This window comes from Selaginella moellendorffii, unplaced genomic scaffold, assembly GCF_000143415.4.
Source record: "Selaginella moellendorffii unplaced genomic scaffold, v1.0 SELMOscaffold_48, whole genome shotgun sequence".
In the NCBI taxonomy this organism is placed as follows: Eukaryota; Viridiplantae; Streptophyta; class Lycopodiopsida; order Selaginellales; family Selaginellaceae; genus Selaginella; species Selaginella moellendorffii.
The window spans coordinates 1,345,065-1,366,098 of NW_003314309.1; the positions used below are offsets into that span (position 1 = coordinate 1,345,065).

General features: G+C 47.5%; 8 protein-coding genes across 15 annotated transcripts; 4 read left to right on the forward strand and 4 right to left on the reverse strand.

The window, feature by feature from the left end:
- Positions 1–937: 937 nt before the first annotated feature.
- LOC9647760 (RNA-binding protein 41) lies at positions 938–3,201 on the reverse strand. Of its 4 annotated transcripts, XR_002993721.1 has the most exons (9): positions 3,024–3,132; positions 2,837–2,963; positions 2,575–2,773; positions 2,456–2,517; positions 2,139–2,396; positions 1,940–2,090; positions 1,763–1,890; positions 1,564–1,712; positions 938–1,500 (listed from the first exon to the last, which is right to left on the reverse strand). XR_002993721.1 is itself a non-coding variant. In XM_002981424.2 (8 exons), the coding sequence occupies exons 1-7, from the start codon at positions 3,116–3,118 to the stop codon at positions 1,796–1,798; spliced, it is 987 nt and encodes a 328-aa protein (XP_002981470.2). In that variant the 5' UTR covers positions 3,119–3,201; the 3' UTR covers positions 1,511–1,712; positions 1,763–1,795. The 4 variants fall into 4 exon arrangements, 1 of the variants encoding a protein (XP_002981470.2); XR_002993719.1 differs by having other exon boundaries at positions 1,564–1,890; positions 3,024–3,201; XM_002981424.2 differs by lacking the exon at positions 938–1,500 and having other exon boundaries at positions 1,511–1,712; positions 3,024–3,201.
- Positions 3,132–3,883, forward strand: LOC112350310. The gene is made up of 5 exons (XM_024686269.1): positions 3,132–3,281; positions 3,331–3,500; positions 3,547–3,609; positions 3,675–3,694; positions 3,748–3,883. The coding sequence occupies exons 1-5, from the start codon at positions 3,155–3,157 to the stop codon at positions 3,845–3,847; spliced, it is 480 nt and encodes a 159-aa protein (XP_024542037.1). The 5' UTR covers positions 3,132–3,154; the 3' UTR covers positions 3,848–3,883.
- Positions 3,884–3,901: 18 nt separating this feature from the next.
- On the forward strand, positions 3,902–4,879 carry LOC112350308 (protein UXT homolog). Of its 2 annotated transcripts, none has more exons than XM_024686266.1 (6): positions 3,902–4,036; positions 4,098–4,127; positions 4,188–4,289; positions 4,348–4,455; positions 4,512–4,594; positions 4,659–4,879. In XM_024686266.1, the coding sequence occupies exons 1-6, from the start codon at positions 3,927–3,929 to the stop codon at positions 4,862–4,864; spliced, it is 639 nt and encodes a 212-aa protein (XP_024542034.1). In that variant the 5' UTR covers positions 3,902–3,926; the 3' UTR covers positions 4,865–4,879. The 2 variants fall into 2 exon arrangements, with proteins under 2 accessions (XP_024542034.1, XP_024542035.1); XM_024686267.1 differs by having other exon boundaries at positions 4,540–4,594; positions 4,659–4,777.
- An 8-nt stretch (positions 4,880–4,887) lies between these two features.
- LOC112350309 lies at positions 4,888–7,657 on the forward strand. Its single transcript, XM_024686268.1, has 4 exons — positions 4,888–5,055; positions 5,114–5,611; positions 5,687–5,724; positions 5,786–7,657. The coding sequence occupies exon 4, from the start codon at positions 5,888–5,890 to the stop codon at positions 6,515–6,517; it is 630 nt and encodes a 209-aa protein (XP_024542036.1). The 5' UTR covers positions 4,888–5,055; positions 5,114–5,611; positions 5,687–5,724; positions 5,786–5,887; the 3' UTR covers positions 6,518–7,657.
- Positions 7,658–7,767: 110 nt separating this feature from the next.
- On the forward strand, positions 7,768–9,834 carry LOC9647762 (cytokinin hydroxylase). The gene is made up of 5 exons (XM_002981310.2): positions 7,768–8,130; positions 8,179–8,402; positions 8,460–8,710; positions 8,764–9,145; positions 9,210–9,834. The coding sequence occupies exons 1-5, from the start codon at positions 7,830–7,832 to the stop codon at positions 9,639–9,641; spliced, it is 1,590 nt and encodes a 529-aa protein (XP_002981356.1). The 5' UTR covers positions 7,768–7,829; the 3' UTR covers positions 9,642–9,834.
- Positions 9,835–9,972: 138 nt separating this feature from the next.
- On the reverse strand, positions 9,973–15,353 carry LOC9647440 (DNA mismatch repair protein MSH6). Of its 4 annotated transcripts, none has more exons than XM_024686264.1 (26): positions 15,151–15,353; positions 14,978–15,037; positions 14,797–14,915; positions 14,459–14,745; positions 14,319–14,413; positions 14,187–14,271; positions 14,034–14,136; positions 13,929–13,982; positions 13,801–13,875; positions 13,674–13,742; positions 13,543–13,626; positions 13,315–13,497; positions 12,770–13,263; positions 12,594–12,723; positions 12,457–12,548; positions 12,226–12,404; positions 11,989–12,170; positions 11,839–11,943; positions 11,627–11,789; positions 11,281–11,567; positions 11,089–11,226; positions 10,958–11,037; positions 10,785–10,884; positions 10,608–10,737; positions 10,382–10,556; positions 9,973–10,324 (listed from the first exon to the last, which is right to left on the reverse strand). In XM_024686264.1, exons 1-25 carry the CDS (start codon positions 15,314–15,316, stop codon positions 10,390–10,392), a joined length of 3,627 nt encoding a protein of 1,208 aa, XP_024542032.1. In that variant the 5' UTR covers positions 15,317–15,353; the 3' UTR covers positions 9,973–10,324; positions 10,382–10,389. The 4 variants fall into 4 exon arrangements, with proteins under 4 accessions (XP_024542032.1, XP_024542031.1, XP_024542030.1 ...); XM_024686263.1 differs by having other exon boundaries at positions 14,459–14,742; positions 14,797–14,924; XM_024686262.1 differs by having other exon boundaries at positions 11,839–11,940; positions 14,797–14,924.
- A 19-nt stretch (positions 15,354–15,372) lies between these two features.
- On the reverse strand, positions 15,373–16,321 carry LOC9647763 (protein KIAA0556). Its single transcript, XM_024686270.1, has 5 exons — positions 16,210–16,321; positions 16,045–16,152; positions 15,864–15,985; positions 15,702–15,803; positions 15,373–15,643 (listed from the first exon to the last, which is right to left on the reverse strand). Exons 3-5 carry the CDS (start codon positions 15,960–15,962, stop codon positions 15,401–15,403), a joined length of 444 nt encoding a protein of 147 aa, XP_024542038.1. The 5' UTR covers positions 15,963–15,985; positions 16,045–16,152; positions 16,210–16,321; the 3' UTR covers positions 15,373–15,400.
- A 333-nt stretch (positions 16,322–16,654) lies between these two features.
- LOC112350307 lies at positions 16,655–20,625 on the reverse strand. Its single transcript, XM_024686265.1, has 9 exons — positions 20,432–20,625; positions 20,309–20,383; positions 20,212–20,251; positions 19,073–20,158; positions 18,444–18,880; positions 18,124–18,389; positions 17,343–18,067; positions 16,951–17,285; positions 16,655–16,885 (listed from the first exon to the last, which is right to left on the reverse strand). Exons 1-9 carry the CDS (start codon positions 20,518–20,520, stop codon positions 16,816–16,818), a joined length of 3,123 nt encoding a protein of 1,040 aa, XP_024542033.1. The 5' UTR covers positions 20,521–20,625; the 3' UTR covers positions 16,655–16,815.
- Positions 20,626–21,034: the final 409 nt, after the last annotated feature.

The window sequence follows — 21,034 nt, forward strand, 5'->3', positions numbered from 1 at the left end:
TTCCTTAGCATATAGTTTGTGTTCACGCAATTTCTAAAACACCAGCTCCAAGTGTTTCAAATAATCCTCCAATGTTTCATTGAAGACCAAAACATCGTCGATATATAGAACAACAAATGTGTCCAAATAATCTCCAAATATTTTATCCATCATAGTGCTAAACATTGCTAGAGCATTACATAACCCAAATGGCATGACAAGGAATTTATATGATCCGTATCGAGTCTTAAAGGTGGTCTTCTCCATATCCTAATCCGCCACCCATATCTAGTGATACCCAAATCACAAATCAAGTCACATAAAATACTTAGCCTTTAAGAGTTGGTTAAACAAGTCATCAATGCAAGGCAAAGGATAACTTTTTTTTACCATGATTTTGTTGAGTGCCCGATAATCAATATATATCCTCATGATTCCATCCTTTTTCATAACAAAAAGGACTGGTGCTCCATAAGATGACTTGCTTGGTCGAATATGACCTTTGTCAAGAAGTTTTGTGAGTTACTTCTTGAGTTTAACCATCTCCTTGATGTTAAAATAATACAAAGCTTTCTTAGGTGGTTTAGAACCTAGAATAACCTCAATCCGATGATCAACCTCACGACTAAGAGGTAGCCCTGGCAGCAAATCTTTTAGGAAGGTATCCTGATTCCACACCAACAACTCCAATATCTTCTTTGGTATAAAATCAACTCCATCACCAATTCGAACTGAATCACCCACACCTTTAACTTCCATCACTTGAACCTAAAAAGTCTGACATCCCTTTTTAACTACTTTTTGAGTGGCTCTTGCAATCAAGAACTTAACATTTCAATCCTTTGAAGAGCACTTTTGCAACTAGAAAGACATATTAAGATGTCCTTATGACTTTAACATGATACGACTTTATCTAACACTATAAATCCTTTTAATATATTTATTGAACAAATCCATATCAAACACCATCTGGAAATCTGGTATTTTCAACACTACCAAGTCCACTCTTTCAATGGAGTTAAAAACTCCTCAATCTCTCCCACCACCACACCTTCTAAATCCCCTCGCTTTTCTTGATGTAGGGGAGCCATATTGGTGAGGTTTCCAGGGGGTCCACAAAAGGAGACTACCAGCTTGCTGTGTGTCAGATTGGATTCGAGCACAGGTTTGGCGATCCATGAGACTCCTCCACCTTCTGGTGTATACAAAACGTGCTGGCTCTAGAAACGACAAACCATTGTTCTTGGTCTTCGGTGGAGCCAGTTCTAACACCCATTCTTCACTCGTTGGAGCTCTCCTTAGCTCGAGGCCTGGAGGGCCGGCGAGCTATTCCCATCGTTTCGGCGGTTTTCTACACCGCGAGTTCTGCGATCATGCTGTGGTCGCCAACAGTGCTCGTGCTGATCTTGTCGAGGTTGCTGGTCGGCTCAGGTCTCGGCATGGCAGTGACAGTGATACATTGCCAGAGATCCATGGGACGCTGTCCACGCTGCCGCAGTTCATTGACTTGTGCTCCAGAGGCTGAGGAACAAGACGGACATCTCATGTGAATCCTCTTGGTTTTCGTTCTTTGTTTATACTCACAACTTCTTTTCATCTTTCCAGCGGAGTTGGCACTGTTGGTGGAAGGATTGGGTGTGAAACCTGCGGTTCATTGGTGGATCCGACCACAATGCCTTCCATGATGGAATTCCCTTGTATTCCCAGCTCGGGCTTGAGGCAGTGTAATGCTCCTGGAAAGAAAGATCACACTGGATGAGCAAAGGTTGAGAAAGCAATGTACCTGCGATGATCATTTTGACTTTAACCGCGCTTGTTATTTTTTGCCTCGGGCATATTCTACGATCATCGGTCTTCCTTTAAGCATGTATCCGTGCACAAGTTGCAATGCACGGGTTGCTGCCACTACGTCTGGAATGTTCAAGATTTCACGTACTGCCAGAATAAACAAGATGCGAACCTGGGAATGTAACAAAGGCTTGACCCTTCATTCGTCCTTTTTGCATTAGTCGGAAAAGAATTTGATCGTCTGGTTGTTTCTTAAATCGAAGAAACAATGCGGCTAGATCCTCCTCTGTGACTTCCGAGCACAGATTCTTGACGTAGAGAACCTGAGAAAGAAGCGATTCAGCCTTTATCTAGCCACAAAATGAACTTACGTTTGAAGGCACACCTTGCTGGTGGTCTCGGAACTTTCCATCCGACCATTCCTGCAACTCCTTGAAAGAAAGCCGGTTCGAGGCGATATTCTCTTCAGAAACCATGGGGGGATTCTTTTCCTCGTTCCCGGTACTTTTAGCGTCCTGAGTGGCTTCATCCAGATAGGTGTCCAGATCCAGCAGTGGTGGAGCTGAAGATGAAAACACTTCCGATGACGATCTCGAAATCTCTTTCCCAGATTGCATTCGTGCTCGTTCCTAGTTTTCAAAACCTCAAAATCAAAGAACGAAAGGAAGTTGGCGACAGTGAAAACTACCTCCGGCGTAGTGCCACAGCAAACGACGCTGAGCTCAGGCAAAGGTTTTCGGAGAGAAACACCTGGATCAAAACAAATACTGAAGAATACTTGTAAAACCACACAAAAAAGAAAGCTACCTTCCACAGTAAGATGTGCTATAGCTTGCAATCTTTGCTTTCCTTCGATCAAAGAAACTTCCAGCTCCTTCTCATGGCGTCCCATTTCTTGCTTCACAGCTATGGAGCTCTCTCGAGAAAGAGTTTGCTTCTTTCGTTCCATCTCTTGGCTTTGCAAGAACACCGGGTCTGGACCATACCTCTGGCGTTTGCACTTTTCCTAGAAAATGAAAGAAGACCAGAAAAAACTCTAGCTCCAAGAACAAAGAAAGAAATTCTTCACCTCAGGCTTTTGGATCTCCCCCTCGTCTTGTTGCGAGCGAAATTCTGCCAAAGTCGAGACTCCTCCAGCCCCGTGAATGCCTCGATAGAAAGATTGCGTAGCTCCCTTGAATTCCACTTGCTCTAATCTATCCATCCAGCAAGAATGTGAAACCAGCGCGATCCATGGATCGATCGATCGAACATACCTTGCAGAAGTAGAGAGCTGTCTATCGAGGAGATGCTGGAGCATAAACTCCGCGCGCGTCACCGGCGCGCCTATACCCTCGCCTTCTTCCTCCATTCTTCTCAAGAACCCTAAAAATATTTTGAGGTTGCGATGAGCATCGTCAGAGCGCCAAATCGCGCGCTTGCAATGGCGGGCGGCGCCGCTGCTCCTTCGCCAGCGCAGCAGGGCCGCATTCTTTCCCTCGTCCAGGGATGCGCCAGGGATCAGTCTTTCGGAGGTATGGCAGGATTTCTTCTTTCCAGTGCTGGAAATCGAAGTCCATGCAGAGGGCCAGGTAGAACAGCTCAAGAAGAAGAGCGCGGAGCTCATGTCGCAGCTGGAGCTCGCAAGATCGGAGCTGGAAACGAAGAAAGCGCGCAAGAAATCCGCGGAGGAGGAGCTCAAGTGCCTCGAGGTGGAGCTTAGCAGCGTGGAAGCCACGATCCAGTCGCGACAGGTGGAAAATATTGCCGATCGATCGAAATATCTCCTTTCTTTGGCAGGCAAGGCTGGAGAACAAGCAGCTGGAGATTGCCGATACGCGATCACTGCTGGAAGAACTCAAGGTAGGAAAATCTCTCATGAAACTCTCTTGATCTAATCACCATCGCGATCGATCGATCCTTTCCAGCGCAAGCAGGTGCAAGACAGGTACACATTGCTCGTTCTCGCCAAAGTATTTGACACTGATTGTTTCGATCCAGGGACCAATTCATTCAAGAATCGCTCGAGCTGAATGCCAGCATTCGCCAGCTCCAGGAGAGCTCGTCGCGAATCGTGTGTGAAGCTTGTGAACGCTGCTAGCGTTACCGGGAATTGACATTGGCGACTTCTATAACATTTTGGGTATTCTGTTACCAGTTTTGTTTTAGGGTTCTTCGCGATGGCTAGTGGAGCTGGAAGACGCGGGAACAAGGCGGATAAGGTCTTGGAGTACGAGGCCTTCGTGGACAAACGCCTCAAGCCGGACCTTGTCCGAGCTATTGCCGAGAGGTAAAAACTTTCTTCTTCTCTTTCATTTTGGTGTTTCCATTGATTCTCTTCTCCTGAGCAGGGACAAGCTCATGGAGCAGCTTAAGACTTAGTAAGTATCTATCCTTTACTATTTCGCTATAAGATTGCTAACTCTTCTTTTTCTTTGTAGCTCGGATCTTGCCACTAACATCAAGATGCTAGAAGAGAACAAGCTTGCGAGGCTAAGAACCATGGTGAACTTGGGATCCGAGATTTACTGCCAGGCAGATGTGTAAGCTTTCAGGTACTTGCCTGGCAGCAGGCTCTAAATCCTTGAGTTTCTCTTTCAGGCCAGACACGTCGCGTATCTTTGTCGACATCGGCCTTGGCTTCCACGCGGAGCTCTCTTGGAAAGAAGCCTTGGACTTCATCACCACAAAGACAACGATCCTTGACAGGTGAGCGTACCACCAATATTTTTTTTTATGTTTCTCTAGAGGACAGTTTTCAATAGGACTCATGAGCGCGATTCTAATGCCCAGGCAAATCGACGAGGAGACGAAACGTGTCGCGAGAATCAAGTCTCAAATCAAGCTGGTATTTGTTTCCGCGATTTCTTCGATTTCTCCTCCAGTGACATGATTGATCGATCTTGTTCCAGGTCTGCGAAGGCATTCGCGAGCTCTTGAATTTGGGGCCAGAGTGATACTGTTCCATTCTACTCGAAACTTAAAACTTACTACTTGGAAGTTATACCTTGGAAGATTCTATTTGGGGCAATCGCCGCGCGGAGGTTTTGACACGTGCCCTTCTGTGGCAGACATTAACTCATTTTTACGACAGCGTGACAAAACGAATGACCATTAGTTAAAGTTAAGAAAAGGGGGAAAAAAGAGGAAGGTAAAGGAAAGAAAAGCGATGGTGCTTGCGATTGCGATTGTTGCTCGTCATGGCTAGGGTTTCTTGGTGCTTGTAAAGAGAAATAGGGTTGGGGATGCCAAAGTGACACGATGGCCCGTTCCTCGTGAGGGCGCGCCGCGCGATCGGCAGCTGGAATGGTAAGCGCGCTTGGAAATTCTAGTCCCCACTCACAAATGCTTGCAAAAAATCTCCCAGATCGCGCGCTCTTCTTCCGGGCCTGGAATTCGTCCTGATTTCGCGATCTTGCGCTCGCCCCGGCGCTAGATTTCGGGAAATTCGGGGGGAAGCCCCACATTCTCAGCGAATGTGTTCTTGATCGCGGCGATCTCAATCCTTCCAAGACGGGGGCTGCTTGCTGCGTGGCCGCCCGGCGGCCACGCAAGTCTCTCGAGGACGATGTGGTGGAGCAGCAGCGGCATTACAGGCAGAGAAATCCCTCCCAAGTCTCGGGTAGCTGGGGTAAGTCCCCGGTGGACGATTTCGAGGTCTCGGTCCATGGTGGTCCGCAGCTACGCAGGCTCTCTTTCTCTTCTGGGAGTAGAAGTGGAAGCCGGATAGCAAGCTCGCCTGTGAGCCACCAGCGGACCTTTTCTGGCAGCTTGTTCTCGCAGGGTGTGAGCCCCTCGGATAGCTTTCGAACTTCTCAATGGAATTTCATTGGAGGAGCGGCAGACTACATCTTTGCTCTACCAGGTACCTGGAAATGGGGTCCCATGATTTACTTTTTTTTCTGGTTTCTCGTTCTAATCCGTTCTTTGTTTGTCATAGATTCGGTTAGCCCTTCTGGTCTTTTGCATTCCAAGGAGGTATGCATAGAGTTCTCTTCTTTATGTTGGTATGCCATGATCTTAATTGTTGTTTCTATAGTCCTTTTCGGAACCCGCATCTTCTCATCGAGAGAGATTGAGATGGACGAGTGCCAGCAGCCCGTCGGATTTTTTCTCTCCCCAGGACTCCACGAACATTAGCATGGAGCAGCTCAAAGTTGCCGGTTTGCTCCGGCCCCCGGTTGAGCTACTGACTTGCGGCCTGTGCGCACGCTGGTTGTCTCAGGCGTCGCCGCTGAGCTCACTGCCCGTGGTTGGAGTTCTCTCCTGCGGCCACGTGTTCCATGCGGAGTGCCTCGAGCACTCGGTTCCACAGGGCCAAAAGCAAGATCCCCCATGCCCGCATTGTGTTTCGTCGGAAAGGTCCCTCAAGAGCGCCTCCAGCAAGAGTCTCACGCAGTCATCGTCGTCCAAAGGCATACTCAAGAGCTTCTCCCACGCCTCGACGTCCGCAAAGAACAAGCTCTCCAGAGTTGGCGTGATAACCGACGACGGTTCAGGGGCCGGAAAGGAGCCGCAACTGAGCAAGTTTCCGTCGTCAAGCGGCTCCTCCAAGTCTCAGCTGTCAACTTTCTTCGGTGACAAGACGACTCTCGGGAAATCCATCTCCAAGCGGGCGTTCCCATTTATCAGAAGGAAGGATTCGCTGCTGGGCGAATGCAGGTTCCGGAAGCCGGGCTCTCCCGCCCGAGTCTCGCCCGAGAAAGATTTCACGGTCGAAGAACACAGCCAGTCGAAAGAAGCTCGGTCGACTTCGTTCAGGAGCCCGTGAACAGGTGCGCATGGTGGTGCTCTTTGGCAGCAGCTGTAAGATACTCATAGGACGCCAAATCAGTGTATGTGCCTTGATACCGGTCTGGCAGCTCTCGTCTGATTACTCCGTTTTCCTTCTCCATCAAATCATCGTCGTCGACGCAATGGTCTGTTCAATCAACAAAGCTTCTCTCTTTTTTCTTTCACTCTTTCTCTCGGCTCGGGTAACACTTTTACTTTATTGAGATGCTAACCTTGGTTTGAAGTCTTTACAGAGCTCGGCTCAAGAGAAGGCCTGCATAAGCGGCCATGAGAAGAACCGGAAAGGCCACCGTGAAAACTCTCCCCACCAGCTTGAGCCATCGGTTGAACCTCGGCAGCGGTGCTCCAAAGCACGACCAGAGAAAGACGATCCAGACGCCTACCGCTACGCCGGTGGTTGCTCCATCGCTGAGCTCCAAATGGTTCTTCAAAGCTCGGCACAGCACCCCGGTGGTCATGTACGAGAGGCTAAACCAGAGGCAGCGTAGCATCATCCTGGCAACTCGGTGACGCTCCTTGTCATCCACTGGGCCCTCGAGCTTCACCAGCAGTGCGACGATCGACTTCTTGCTCTTCTTCGCCGCCGCTGCCGCCATCTTTCTCTCGGGTGGAAACGGAGGCTTGTTCTTGCCTCTCGACTCCGGGGACGAGCAGCTCCGGGCAGTGACCAAGTAGACGGCCATGAGCATTCCGGCGGTGGCAATGACAGAGGCAGTGAGAAGACTGAATGCGAGAGGCTTGTCGCGGGTGTCACTGGAGCTGAGAGTTACCTGTAAGCAAGTGGAGGCAATGACGCTTAGGGGCGTCATGGCCACATTAGCGACCGCTGTGACGACGTCCTCGCGGTGTTCTTCGTGCTCCTCGTCTTCTCCGGCCATGGAAGACGCTGCTGGTGCTGGTGCTGGTGTTGGTACCTCCATCGCTGGAAGTGACAACTAGTGCTCTCTGCGCTGCGAGCTTCTTTTTAGCGAGGCCGGCTTTACGTGGAGTGTATCGCAACACGCTGGTAAAAAAGCTGGCGAACTTATGTGTGTGCTGTTTTTGCAGCGGTGATTTCCACTGCTTGAGTATGTGTGTAGTGCACACAAGAATCGTTTGGGTTTTATTTTATCTAGCAGGGAATCGTACGGACTATTTTCTTGTTTTCGGTGCACCAACGAATCCACTGCATAGTCTTTGCGTTTCTTAAATGCTCACCTCTTTTCTAATAGTTGGGATACTCTTTCTTTCTTTGATTTGATTTTTTCCCTCTTTGCGTGTGATATCAGTATCGTCTTGAGTCTTGAGCGATGGCTATGGAGTGGTGGTCCGCGATCATAGCCGCTTTGGCCCTTGCAAAGTCGATAGCTCTCAACTTGGTGATTGCGAGGGTGGTGGGATTTGTGTTCAGTTTGTGCCGCCTTCATGTTTTTGTGAGGAGGAGATTGGCAAAGCAGGGAATTCTCGGCCCCAAGCCTTCATGGCTCGCGGGAAATGCAGTCGAGATGAAGAGATTGGTGGCCTCTGCGACGTCGGCTGATATGAAGAGCACCAGTAACGATATTTCTGCTCGGCTGCTACCTTTCCACCACAAACATGCACAGACTTACGGTACGGCAATCTTATCACTACTTTCTTGGTTTTCATTCCGTGTTGCAGGGAAGAGATTTCTAGCCTGGTCTGTGGGATGGGAACCTTTCGTGAGCATCTCAGAGCCAGAGCTGATTCACGAGATTTTAAATTCGACCGATTTCGAGAAAAGTGGAATTCAAAACAGGTTTATGATGCCTCTGTTTGGCAGAGGACTTGCCATGGCCACTGGAAAGGCTTGGGACCATCAAAGGCGGCTTCTCAATCCTGCTTTCTACGTCGAGAGAATCAAGGTGGTTTATGCTTCGACGATGGTTTCTTCAACTTTCACTGACTGCTATACTGCGCAGGGGTTCCTTCCAACGATAAACTTTTGTGCGAGTGGCCTGGTGCAAGAGTGGAAAGGATTGATTCGCAGCAGCAGCTCGAACGTTGTGGAGGTCGACGTCCATTCCGTGCTCACGTTGGTCACAGCGGACATCATTGCTAGGACGTCTTTTGGGCACGAGTTTACCCACAAAGAAGAATACGTTCGCTTGGAAAGAGAGCTCGAGGTGTGCGTTTTGAATCAACCGGCGTTTTGCTTGATACCCGGCTACAGGTAACAAATACACGCTGTCACACGCTTTGCATTGACCATTTTCGTCTCTACAGATATCTTCCTACTAAACAGAACAGGAAGCTGTGGGAAATCACGCGAAAAATTCGAAGCTACCTCTATGAACTGATTGACGCTCGGCTTGCCACCGGCAAAGATCACTTTGGTGACGACATCTTGGGCTTGCTACTGGCTGCTACGTTCTCGTCCTCGCCATCCTCGACAAAGAAAGTACCTCCGATGAGCAAGGACGTCCTGATCGACGACTGCAAAACGTTGTTCTTCGCTGGATACGAGTCATCTGCTGATCTCGTTACTTGGTCGATGATGCTCCTGGCTCTAAACCCGGAGTGGCAGGCGAGAGCCCGCAGTGAAGTCCTGCAGGTTCTTGACGGATGCGAGGTCCTCACTTCCGAAATGCTTCCAAAGCTCAAACTCGTAAGAAGAAGATTTCCTTTATCTTCCAGCTTTTTCTCTCCTAACGGTGATGGTTTTCAAACAGATTGGCAACATTCTCTCGGAAACTCTACGCTTGTATCCAGCCGCCGTGGCTATCCGACGTAAAGCTGTCAAGGATGTGGTGTTCACCAAGGGAAAGCTCGTCATCCCCAAAGGAGTTTGTGCGGAAGTCCCCATCTTGCGCGTCCATCACGATCCAGAACTCTGGGGAGACGATGTGCTCGACTTTAATCCGGACAGGTTCTCGAAGAGTGAGGCAGTGGCAGCTGGGAGCTATTTGCCATTTGGCTGGGGGCCGAGGATTTGCATTGGGCGAAACTTTGTTCTTGCGGAAGCCAAGGTGGTGTTGTCTACGCTGCTCGACAACTTTGAGTGGGAGATTTCACCTAACTATCGCCATTCTCCTCGAGCTGGAGTGACGCTCTATCCCCAGCATGGCATGCAATTACTACTGCGGCAACTTCCTCAGAACTGATTTGCTGGTCCGATCCAAAGAAAAACTAACAACACTTCAATGATTTATGATTGTTTTGACAGATTGTATGTATGGGTGGTGGTGCATGTCATAATAGTTCATAAAACACGCAGTCACATAAAATCAAGAGCATCAAAGAATTAGAACACCAAATCAGAGCATTCTAATTTAAGAATTCAACAAAGTAGCGTAATACGAGTATTGGATTTTTACAGATATGAAAAGATGTGATCCACAAGAACTATCTATGATCTTTTACTTTATGCTACACTGGTTGTGTTTTATTTCTAAATATAAAGCAATCATGAATTGCAAGCGTCCATCAACCTTGTCAGGTGATCAATCAACCTTTTTCCAAGAAAGCGGATGAAACTTACATCAGCTTTGTCAAGCAGTGGACATTCGATCCTTGTTACAGACCATTTGTCTCCATCAACCGGTCAATCGCGTGAACAAATGCATTGCAATCGAACTTGGCACCACTATTCTTTCTCCCTCATCGCTGCCAAAAATCAACATAGCCACCACATATTTTGCTAGGATTCCTCCAATGGAAAACTTGCGATATTGCCGTAAGAAAATAGCTCCCGCATAAAATCCTTGTAAAAACCTGTTCTCGATGCTCCCCTGGCCATAGCGCAATTCCTCAAAGCTTGGGCGTCCAAATCCCATTGCAAACCCGGCTTGAAACGCACAAAGGTTAGATGGATATAACATAAGCATGCAAGAAACTTCTATACCTTCATGCTTATATAAGTTTTGCCTTCTCCCAAGCCGTGCGAAGTTGTTCCGCACTGTCAACAGAGGCATCGAGGATGGTTTTGATGACGTCCGCTTCGTGACAGTGAGATTCCACTTCTTTCTCGAGTTTGGCAGACTGTAGTGCGGCTCTGCGCAACACGCTCTCTGGCATTCCTGCATGGAAAGAGCGACTAACATGTGCATGAGACGGGAACTTTGGCTTGCCTGCTATTCGTGCGACGTTGACGCCATAACTCTTCGGGCAAGAGCCAGAAGTGAGTTTGTAGAGGAATGTTACTGCTTCCAGCTCGTTATTTCCACCTCCAACCTTGCATGCCATATGGCACAAAGACACCTGTCCACAGCCAACAATGAGGCCAGCAAAAGACGCGGAAAGCTTACGGAAGGGTCATTCGCAAAATCGCTTGCAAGTTTGTGGTAGTGAGAAGAAAACATTCCCCGACATTGGACGTTGTGTGCTAGATAATGGAGCACGGCGTGCCTGGAAACAAAAGAAAAGGAAGAAGAAGCAACGGAGATAGGCTTTTAAGAAACACAAATGAAATAAAACATACGCTATAGCTTGGCCGTCTGAGGTTGCTGTTCCACGTCCAAGCTCGTCCAGAGCCACAAACGAGTTTTGAGTTGCACAGCGCTGGAACAGACGGTGTTAGAGATGGACGCTCAAACACAGTCGAGGAGTTACCAGCATAACAGCGGTTTCCAGTAGTTCAATCAAGAATGTGCTTTGACCTGTCATGATTTGATCCTTGGCTCCCATACGAACGAATAATCTATCCGTAAGGGAAAGCTCGAGCGACTCAGCTGGAACCTCTGAACCAATCTGGAAGCGTCAAAAACCTTTTAGTTTTGTCCAAAGTATCATAGATGACTTTACCTGTGCGAGTATCATTCCCAGACATACTTGACGAAGCAAAGTCGACTTGCCACCCATATTGGGCCCTGTCAAAAGCATAACCTCTGGATTGCTTCCGCCACCGAGAACAACATCGTTCGGAACAAAAGGAGTGCTTGCAGCAGTACTAACAGCCACTATAGGATGTCGTAAGGCTTTGGCTCTAAAAACCGGCTTTGCAAGTTGACTTGCTGGGACAAACGTTGGCAAGCACGTCATTCCATCCATGTGCAACCGGGCAGACGATATGCTCATAAGAGCATCCAATTCTGGAAAGAGAAAGCTTGTTTATCAAGCGAGTGTTGCTTGCATACCAGAACTTGCATACCAGAAACAGCTCGAATAGCAGAGAGCCAGTGATCGTGATCGTCACAAAAGCGCTTAGTAAGAGTTTGGAGTATGCCTCTCAGAGCAGCTTCCTTCTCGTTTTCACAAAGGCTAAGCTCTTGCAACAGCTCTTTCACCCTTGGTGTCCAGTATCGACAGAAACCCTGCACGTTAGCTCTGCTAGTCACTTTCAATGAGAACGCCGCTGTTTACCTTTCTAGACGAGCGAAGTTCGTAATCTGAAGGCACTTTAGTATGCAGCTCTTCGGGTATCTCAAGCAGGTAAGTATCCTTCCCAACAGTCACGTAAGAAATCTGCTACAGAGCAACAGTCAATATGAGTACAATGGAGAAACAAGCTACCTCTGGATTTTTGAAAAACTTTTGCTGGCTCTTCAGGTAGCTCTCGAGTTTTTCTCTGGGATCAGATGCCGATAAGTTGCTATGATCACCACCGGTTACTCGACCATTTGCTTCTGACTCCGACCAGTCAAAGGAATCCTCAAAATACTGCAGAAGAGGCTTCAAATCAGGAAATCCTTTCCCTAAGAAGAGTATACAATTTTCAGTAACGTTTGGCTATATAGGAAAAAGGCTTACCAAAGGTCAATAAAGACCGCAGGCGAGCTGATTTGAGCTGCGGCAGACAATTGCCGAAACAAGATACAGCTTTGACAAGTTTCTGAAAGCCCCGAAGTGCCGCAACGAGTTCCTTGATCTGCTTCTTTGCAGCATCTTCATACAGCACAACCTTCTGCGAATGCCTCCCATTTTCCCCACTAAAAACGCATTGCAGTAAATCAGAAGTGCATCGAATAAGAGTCTTCAAACCTGTTTGCACTGAGTCGAGCTAGAAGTCTTTCAAGGTCCGGAATACCAGAGAGCTCCCGTCGAAATTCTGAAACTGCATTTTCCGCCACACCCTGCAACAAGCTCGATCAACTCGGAGTGAGTACCAACAGACTAACCTGCATATCTACGACGGCATTTTGCCGTTGCACAATGGATTCAATATTGCAAAGAGGCCTGACAATCCACTGCTTCAATAGACGTCTTCCGAATGGTGTTATGCAGTGGTCGAGTAAACACAAAAGAGTCCTGTAATGACCAGCTTAATGAGTTACCGCATCGAAACCATACTCACCCTGCCACTCCACAATTGGAAGAGTTTTCCAATATTTCCAAGTTATCCAAAGCAGCACTGTCAAGTACCATGTGAGCTTCTGCGGCTTCAGGAATAGCGGCTGAATGTTCGAATGACAGGTCCGATCCTGGAAGCAACTCGAACCTCCCAAGCTGGAGGAGCTGACCATCAAGAAGCGATTGCCTCAAGTAACAAATGCAGCCCCCAAAAGCAGATAAAACTGGTTCTGACGAAACACCAAGCTCGAGAATTTTTTGAAGAACGGTAGGCATCACGTCTGAAGCTCCATAACTGGTGCGAATCTCTTTGGTTGTCTGTTCAGCGTCCCAGAACTCTTTTGAAGGTACAAGTTGACTGATCAATGGTTTTCTTGTTTGTTCGCGTAAGGCCTTTTGAGTAGCGTCCGTCAGCAAGCCAAGCGGCAAGACTAGTTCGACAGGCCTCAGTTCTGTCAATATAGATCTGAGTTTCGTCCTTGCGGAGTCATCCTCGACCTGGCGTTATGCATCAATAAGTTATAAGCCACACAGTAGACAATCACGGACCTGACCGAGCATAAATAAAGCCCTGGAGGCATCTACCACGCAAAGTCCGACCAAAGAACCTCCATAATTGTCCGCCTTCTCTGTTACTGCAGCAAGGAAGGAGGGCTCCGCATTGTCACTAATCATACCAGAGTCCACCATGGTTCCCTTAGTTATGATCGCACATATTTCACGTCTTACAACCTGTAAACTTTTGCTTGTATGTATCAAGAACACAGATCGTTATACCTTGTCTTTGCTGCCCGTTTTTCTCTTGCGTTCTTCAAGCTGTTCTGGTGTCTCCGTTTGCTCCACCACCAACACTCGATGCCCCTAAAATCAAAATCATAAGCATTTCCACTGGGGTGCGAAGTTTCTACCTTTCGAACTAGCTTCTCTACATTCTCAAAATAATTCTTTTCCGGGAAGCCACAATGCGGCTGCTCACCCTGAACAAGAAGAAAGGTTAACACTTTATAAATAAAAACTGGAGAGAGCGTAGTGAACCTTCATGTACTGCAGATCAAGGTCTTGAGCTCCAACATGTGCATCCATCTCAAACATTTCGTAGAACTTCCCCATCTGCAGCATGCAGCACAGCTAAACACTAGCAGGCATAAGCATCGCATCATCACCTTAAAAAGAAGAACTTTATCCATGTGTTTGGCCTTGAATTCCCACCATTGCCTCTATTTCGTAAAACAAAAAATAATGACCATCACAAAAGATCAAGGCAGTACCTGGCCTCCTGTGAGCCCTTTCACAAACTCGGCCGGCAAAAAAAGTGTTCGAGAATCAAAATTTGGCCAGTCATGGCGCCTTCCTGAAGAATCCTTGCGGTTCCTTTTACAATTCACATTTTGATCAGCCAGGACGCAGTAACCCAATCTTACTTGCCAAGAAAGCTGAATTTTCTTGAGATTCGACCGCCAAAACGTTCAAGTGCTTCACCACTCAGCAGTAGTGAGCGATCGGCCTCTGCACGCCAATGTATATCAATCTAGAAAACACTAGGACAAGCTTACCACAACACTCATCCGCTCTCGTTGTGGCAGGTTCTATCTGCCGAACAGTTTCCTCTTTGAACCGTGTAATTTTTTCGAGTTCTTCAGCTCGCTGTCTGCAGAAAAGATGCTCAAAATCTGAGTCAGGAAAAGGCTAGTACCTGGTATCTTCTTTCGGAATTTCTCCGATCGTCGCTTCGTCCTCCATCGTTCGTTTTTCTTTGACATCGGCACCTTTCACTTCACAGCCACTATCATCGTCTGAAGAAGCCACCACGTACTTCTTTCTCAGCCTTTTCCTCGGAGCTCCCAAACCATCCGACGTTTTGACTGCTGCACCTGCTGAAGAAACAGAAGAACTTCTTCGAGTTTTTCCACAATGACTGTTCTCCAAATCCATCTTCTCAAGGAACTCCTCGTCGTCACCATCTTCCAAAACGACCTTCTGCTGTCCAGACACGCGATTGTATTTGAGCGATAATTTCCCGCACCAAAATACCTTCAGTCTTTTGAGTGATTTACTAGACTCCGCTGGAGGACTTCCACATACATTGTCATCCGCCGGCCTCTTTAGCGGAGACTCTTTGCTTTTCTCATCATCTCTTTCCTCATTTGGTGCTGTTACCGCTTGAAATGAAGAAAATGTTAGTAGAGAAGTCATAGAAAGCATCTTATCTCACCAGTTCTATCGTTTTTTCCAGTATCTTCTTCTTGTCGATCATGAGTTTTCGGTGACAAAGCTTTTCCAGCATACACACAAAACTACAAATGTTAGCATTGGGAAGATCGAGAAGAACTGGCAATCTAATCTACGATCCAAGATCCCTCCATTCCTCCCAAACTATCAAAATACCTGGATTACTAGCAGCGATAGTCGCATCATTGATCACCAAAACCTTCTTTGCCGCTGGCGATGGAGCAGCGGGAGAAAAGAAAGACGCAATGCTGCGCTGCTGCTTGGCCGCGGCGCCGCCTCCTCCACCGCTACCGCCGCCGCTGCTCCTTCGATGCGGCGCCATGGAATGGAAATCGAGGAAGAAATGCGCTCTAGCTAGGGTTTATGGCTTCCCGCCACTAGTTAAGTAGTAGCGTTTATTTCTATTCTATTTGGTTACAAGCGCATTGGAGCCATCGCTCACAACGTAGTTGTCGTTGATGAGGATTATATCCGTGTTTGGAACTCCCCCACAGTAGAAGACATTGTCTTCGTTGTCGCGGAGAGTTTGCTCGTCGCTGCTAAAGAGAATCGAATGTGGACAAATTTCGCTGTCGATCAGATGTCTCGAGTTTGCCGCGATTGCTTTCCTCACGTAGCCTTTGTAGACGAGCAAGTCGTCCACCAAAATCTGCCATTGTATCGCTGTAAGTGATTGAAACAAAGCGAGAAAAGCTCCAGGAGTTTACCTCGATCTCACGGACACCAAACGTGGGATTCCGGCTGTAGTTCCAGATCTTCACGAGGGATAACATCACAGGCTCGTTGAAATACAAATAGATCTGGTTACCCTGTGAGAGAAAAGAAACAGCACTACTTAGACTCGAAAGAGAAAAATGCTTGAAACTTACTTCGGTATAATCTCGTACGCTCAACCACATGTTTTGAGTGTCCCAGGTGTTGTTCACTCCATTGAAAAGCTTCTCTGGATTGCTGAAATGAGTGGTCATGTCAGGCAAGACGTGAACATTGTCTGTGGCATATGTCAAGGCCTCCAAAATCAGAAAAGGAAGGAAAAAACTCGAAGGATACGTTTTAAGACGGGGACACTTTGGCCCAGCTCGTCAAATAGCTCGATTCCATTGAGTCCCAGATACTGGTGGTCTCCCCAAGTTGAGAGAAGCACAAACTTGATCACATCTGAAAGACAAAAAAGACAAAAAAGTTCACGTATTTTGCAATGAAGTAGTTACTTACGCCCAGAGGGAAACAAGGGCGTGAGATACTCCTGTAGAACAAGCTTAGCGTAAATCCGCCTTTGCTTGACATTCTCTCTAACGTTGTGCTGTTTTAAGAAACCACCATTACAATGAAAACATTCACTTCAGCTACCAGATTGGTTACCTTTTCAAGTTGCTGGAGATTTCTTTTGGATCTCTTGTACAGCGTCAAAACCTGCCCAAAGTCGAACTTGTCCGTCCCGGGAGCTGAAAACCGAGTTGAGACTGAAATATCAAGTTAAAACACATACCTTTTCTTAACAGGAAGCCTCCTGCCGGTGAAACTTCGACGTTATCAACGAGAACCTGTATCCATTTTACCTGCAAAGCCGCCGAGTTCTTTAGCAGGCATGAAAGCAAACATAACTTACACCACGGAACGTGTCGTCTAAACTCTTGTTGTAGTTCCAGAATCTGAAAGCTGACATTGTCACCGGCCTTTTAAAGTCGATCTCCAGGAAGTGCTCAGCCTCCGGACCATCATACGGCACAAGCCACATATGCCGATCATCCGTTGTCACATTACATCCGTCGACAAGCTTATCAAGCGTCCTGTAGTCTCCGGTATGCCCTGGTATATCGTTCAAGTCCCTTGGCTTTCCAGTGATAAACTCACTCTGAATTGAGTGTGCATTTCCATTCTCGTCCAGCACCTGCAGAAACAAGTCTCTTCACGTTACCAACAGTAGCGGACGAAAAGAGATTCTAATCCACTTACACGAATGTTATGCGAAAGTAGTGGGAGTTCTGGTAAAAGGTACGAGCCTGGATTCCAGTCAGTCCAAAGTAATAGCAATCTCCCCAAGACCTGAGTAGATTGAGCCTGAGAACACGTCCCATTGGCGCTTTATCCGAACCACAGTGGTCGTGTAATGACTGTCCAACGCGCTTGCCCTGAGAGGAAGGCACCGGGAGCTTAAACACGGGATTTTGTAAAGGACTTCCAATGTAGGCCTCGGTATCCTCGTTCATGTCATGTAATCCGTCGCTTCCTGGAGAGCCTTTTTTCTTGTAAGTTTGCGCGTCATGCATCTCTATGGCACACAGGCTGGCCTGAAAAACATCACGACACATGAAATGAAAGGAAAGAAAAAAGATGAAGCTACTAACCTCATTGTTTGTGAAGAGAATTGGCTCAGCATTGTTGTAAGCGTCAGAGAGCAAGCCGGATGCTCGTCGCAATTCTCCATAAAATATGAGCTGAGAGTCGAGGAACATACGGATCAACCTGGCACCGCGGTAAGTATGCATTGTCGACTTGTTGTAGTTCCAAAACCGGACCATTCCCAGCAAAGTTGGCCCCTCGAGAGAAATGGTGATGGTGCAAGGATGTCCCGGAGAGAAAGGTGCGAGCCACATATGAGAATCGTCGCACGTCAGGTTGACATTGTCGACCAGCCTTTCCACGGGACACGGACTGCAGTTAAGTCCCGAGAGGAGAGCTGCGGTTGTGTAGCCCACACTGATTTGCTTCCTCGAGTCGATGTGCACCACCTGTCCAGCGTCGTCAAAGATCTCAATGCCGGAGAGACCAACGTAGTGTGGATCACCCCATGAGCTGTGAATGTCGATCGTCAGCTTCATTCCAAGAGGTAGGAGCGGAATGGAGAAGTCACTCGGCGCTACAAGCTCCGATATTTGTTGCTCGTCACCGTCTAGCTCTTCTAAGTCTGCATCGTCGGTGTAGCTTAGAGCTTGGAGAAGCGCTGCTTTGTCGGCTGATTCGTCGAGCATGTCGACCGAGAACATTTCATACGTTGCATCCGCGGACAAGTTCGCACTGACAACTTTCTGGCTCACATTTTGCTCGAACTTATTGTAGAAAGTACAAGTGTCTGTAAACAAAGAAAAAAGCTCTGAGCGGATATTGTAGTCGTTTCAGAAGTCTTACCTTCACCGTCTGAGTTTAGTATCCTTTCAATCTCCTCGAGCTCCATATTGTCTTCCTCGAGCTTGTCTATGTCGGCTTGCAGATTGTCGTCAGCGTCGTCGGTCTCCTCTGGTTGTGGTTCCCTTTTCGAAGCGATACTACGCTGCAAGTAACGAGCAGCCCTGGACCATATTGACTCCGTTTCAACCTTTTCCACGGCCTGCCTCGTCGCAAGCTTATTACCAGCGACTTCAGAGTCTTCAAATTTTGGAGACGAGGAGTTTAGCCTGAAAGTTACACGTAGATCCAGGAAAAAAGATTAAAGGAACTTCGGTTTATACCTTGAAACTTCGAATTCCAGCTTCGGAGATGGAGGAGTTATCGAGATTGATTTTCCAATGGACGGATTTGGCAATGTCACTCCTTCCCGCAGTGGTATTCGTGTGCACGAATCATATACTTGGCTCCCGGATGACTTTGAAACCGTTCCCTGCCACGCTATCTCCCCGTCTATCAAAACTTGCAAGTCCCTCACACCTTTGCCAATACTTTGGGTGTGATTCCAAACTTCAAGGTGTCCGATCGAAGTGTCTTCCGAAGGTAGCTGAAAGAATATTTCCAGAGGAGGAGAGCCTGGCAAGGGAAGTAAAGCCTCCCACACGCTAGAATTCACACCACCATCCACAATCCGGCCAAGTTCTTTTGCAGCTTCACAATTCGAGGTGATTTGCATAGGCTGGACGTCGATTTTCTTGCCATCAGTGTCAAACAGATCTACCTGCAAAAACACACGAAAGTGCGTAAGAAAGAAAACAAAAATAATCACAAGAAACTGTTCTAGCAACCACGTAAAAGCACCATCCAAAGCTATCTATCCCAAACTAGTACACTACCTCTTTGCAAAAAGTTCATCCCGCGTCGACTCTGCAGCCTATTACAAATTGAGCTTTCATGCGTAGACAAAGGATACCTGCACAAGACCAACGAAGTGCTTGTCGCCCCAAGTTGATAGAATGCGAAGAGATAAGGTACGGGTTTTGCTGACAGCGGAAACTTCAACTCCTTCACAAGGATGTTCTTGAGGCGTGAGCATGTCGACGTCGCCACCTTCGAGTTTATCCATAACCCCCAGAAGATACTTGAGCTTGTGGGAGCTAAGAACTTGCAACCGTGCATTGAGAAGCTGTAGCAACGACTGCTCCATGTTTTCGGCTTCTGGCGAGGTAATGTTCCAGCTGATGGTTGTCTCCCCGTCAGATAGTTGGCCACCTTGATTGTCCTCAGCTTCTAGATCCTTGCTCAATCCCCCCTCCTCTGCTCTGATTCGCTTGTCTTGCTTCTTCAGTATCGCCGGAACAGTGTCCCAGCTCGCTCTAAAGCGATGCCTCCGCGGCGTCTCCTCCACTTGAGCATGCTTCGAGTCGAGTAAGTTCACTTGAATCTCTTCACTGATCCCTTCCAGCAACCGATCGCTAGTCGTCCCTTCTATCCCAACACTATTCTCTTGTTCCAACGTCGCAGACTCTTGGGTTGACAAGTTGTCTGCTCCAGTGGAATCTCCCCGCTGCGAGAGCTTCCCAAGAGTCTCCACCAGTGCCTCGGAGCTCCTTTGTTTCTCGTTCTCCTCGAGCTTCGCCGACGAGTCATACGATTTCCTGGCCACCAGCAGCGACTCGATTATGTCCAGAGGATTGTCCTGATAGAAGACGTGGTAAACGATATCCTGGCCGACGTACTCAGGCGAGTGGAGTGGTCTTTCGGAGTCTTTCGTGAAACCATCCAGAGAGCTGTTAGTACGCAGCTCAACTTGGCGCTGAAAAGCACTTCCGAGAGTCGAGGACGTCGAGTGTTGCTGACCAAACTGGACCGGAATTCCATCAACCTGGCAGATTTCTGGATCTGGTGACGGAGAGTGTAACTCGAGAGACTTGTTCTCGTCTTCTTCCTGGTCATTCTCCTCCGATATGAGCTGCTTGGATTTCTCCAAGTTGTGTTTGATGATCCGGTTCTCGGACTTTAAAGGTTTCATGCTAGCTTTGATCCTGGACTCAGCAACCTGGACAAAAGAAAAATCAAAGTCGTGGCTTTGTAAAATTCTCTCTTTGCTACCTTGTGCCAGCCTTTGCTCCTTCCCACACCGAGTCCTCTCCTGCGATGAGATTAACCAGGGCAGGGAAGAAATTTTAGAAACTCCAAGAAGAAATACCTCTCATCTTTGTTGGATGGACGAACATACAATGGCCGACGCAAGGGGCTCTTTTCCAGTGCTTTGCTCGCATCACTGCGAAACGATCTATTTCAGCTGATATGGATCGAAATCCCTGCTTACCTCACGACGATGCAGCCATATTTCTTGCTCGTATCCGTTCTCATCTTCCCAAACCGGGCAAACATCTCAGATGCTCCGGCGCTCGGCATCCATTCCACTGTCGCATTGCACCCTTGGATTCCTGCCACTTTCGAGCACACCACCGCATTCTATCTCGATCGATGGCAATCGCCTCCACTCTCATCCACGCTTCATCTGCCCTAGCCAACTGATTCATAGCTCTGCCCACGTGGCCCAAACGTGAAATTACAAGTAAAAAAGGTGAAATTCGCAAGCTAAGTAAATAACTGAAGTGAATTAAGAATTCATATCAATCAATTTTAAGAGGATGGCACAGCCGGGCAATAAATTCACAGTTGGAATAATATAATTAGAAACGAGTTTAGACGAAACTTCATAAAATTGCTGAGTGAAATGAGTGCCATCAAATAGTAAATATTCACTTGGATTGTTGCACACAGTACCACTTGGTGATCCACAACCACATAGTGCTGTATTATTATCAGTAACGCAATTGAAATTACCTTCAGGTATCCCACAACAAGCTTGTTTATAACTTTTAAATCCATATTGCTCCATCTTTTCAATTATATCATTACTTGC

Bases quoted from the DNA above. Each gene is read 5' to 3' on its own strand.
- LOC9647760 (XM_002981424.2), bottom strand. From the start codon at position 3,118: ATGGAGGAAGAAGGCGAGGGTATAGGCGCGCCGGTGACGCGCGCGGAG. The intron at 2,774-2,836 runs GTGAAGAATTTC...TTCATTTTCTAG, and splicing joins GGGAGATCCAAAAGCCTGAG to GAAAAGTGCAAACGCCAGAG. The intron at 1,891-1,939 runs GTTCGCATCTTG...TGAACATTCCAG, and splicing joins AGCCTTTGTTACATTCCCAG to ACGTAGTGGCAGCAACCCGT.
- LOC112350310 (XM_024686269.1), top strand. From the start codon at position 3,155: ATGAGCATCGTCAGAGCGCCAAATCGCGCGCTTGCAATGGCGGGCGGC. The intron at 3,282-3,330 runs GTATGGCAGGAT...AAGTCCATGCAG, and splicing joins CAGGGATCAGTCTTTCGGAG to AGGGCCAGGTAGAACAGCTC. The intron at 3,695-3,747 runs GTACACATTGCT...GTTTCGATCCAG, and splicing joins CGCAAGCAGGTGCAAGACAG to GGACCAATTCATTCAAGAAT.
- LOC112350308 (XM_024686266.1), top strand. From the start codon at position 3,927: ATGGCTAGTGGAGCTGGAAGACGCGGGAACAAGGCGGATAAGGTCTTG. The intron at 4,037-4,097 runs GTAAAAACTTTC...TCTCCTGAGCAG, and splicing joins GTCCGAGCTATTGCCGAGAG to GGACAAGCTCATGGAGCAGC. The intron at 4,290-4,347 runs GTAAGCTTTCAG...TTTCTCTTTCAG, and splicing joins ATTTACTGCCAGGCAGATGT to GCCAGACACGTCGCGTATCT.
- LOC112350309 (XM_024686268.1), top strand. From the start codon at position 5,888: ATGGAGCAGCTCAAAGTTGCCGGTTTGCTCCGGCCCCCGGTTGAGCTA.
- LOC9647762 (XM_002981310.2), top strand. From the start codon at position 7,830: ATGGCTATGGAGTGGTGGTCCGCGATCATAGCCGCTTTGGCCCTTGCA. The intron at 8,403-8,459 runs GTGGTTTATGCT...TATACTGCGCAG, and splicing joins TCTACGTCGAGAGAATCAAG to GGGTTCCTTCCAACGATAAA. The intron at 8,711-8,763 runs GTAACAAATACA...TCGTCTCTACAG, and splicing joins TGCTTGATACCCGGCTACAG to ATATCTTCCTACTAAACAGA.
- LOC9647440 (XM_024686261.1), bottom strand. From the start codon at position 15,316: ATGGCGCCGCATCGAAGGAGCAGCGGCGGCGGTAGCGGTGGAGGAGGC. The intron at 13,743-13,800 runs GTTCACTACGCT...CTTCTTGTTCAG, and splicing joins TTGATCTGCAGTACATGAAG to GGTGAGCAGCCGCATTGTGG. The intron at 10,557-10,607 runs GCAAGCCAAAGT...CTTTCCATGCAG, and splicing joins CAACGTCGCACGAATAGCAG to GAATGCCAGAGAGCGTGTTG.
- LOC9647763 (XM_024686270.1), bottom strand. From the start codon at position 15,962: ATGACCACTCATTTCAGCAATCCAGAGAAGCTTTTCAATGGAGTGAAC. The intron at 15,804-15,863 runs GTAAGTTTCAAG...TTTCTCTCACAG, and splicing joins GCGTACGAGATTATACCGAA to GGTAACCAGATCTATTTGTA. The intron at 15,644-15,701 runs GTAAACTCCTGG...ATACAATGGCAG, and splicing joins TTGGTGTCCGTGAGATCGAG to ATTTTGGTGGACGACTTGCT.
- LOC112350307 (XM_024686265.1), bottom strand. From the start codon at position 20,520: ATGCCGAGCGCCGGAGCATCTGAGATGTTTGCCCGGTTTGGGAAGATG. The intron at 20,159-20,211 runs GTAGCAAAGAGA...TCTTTTGTCCAG, and splicing joins GGAGCAAAGGCTGGCACAAG to GTTGCTGAGTCCAGGATCAA. The intron at 17,286-17,342 runs GTTAGTAGCTTC...GATGTTTTTCAG, and splicing joins TTCTCTTCACAAACAATGAG to GCCAGCCTGTGTGCCATAGA.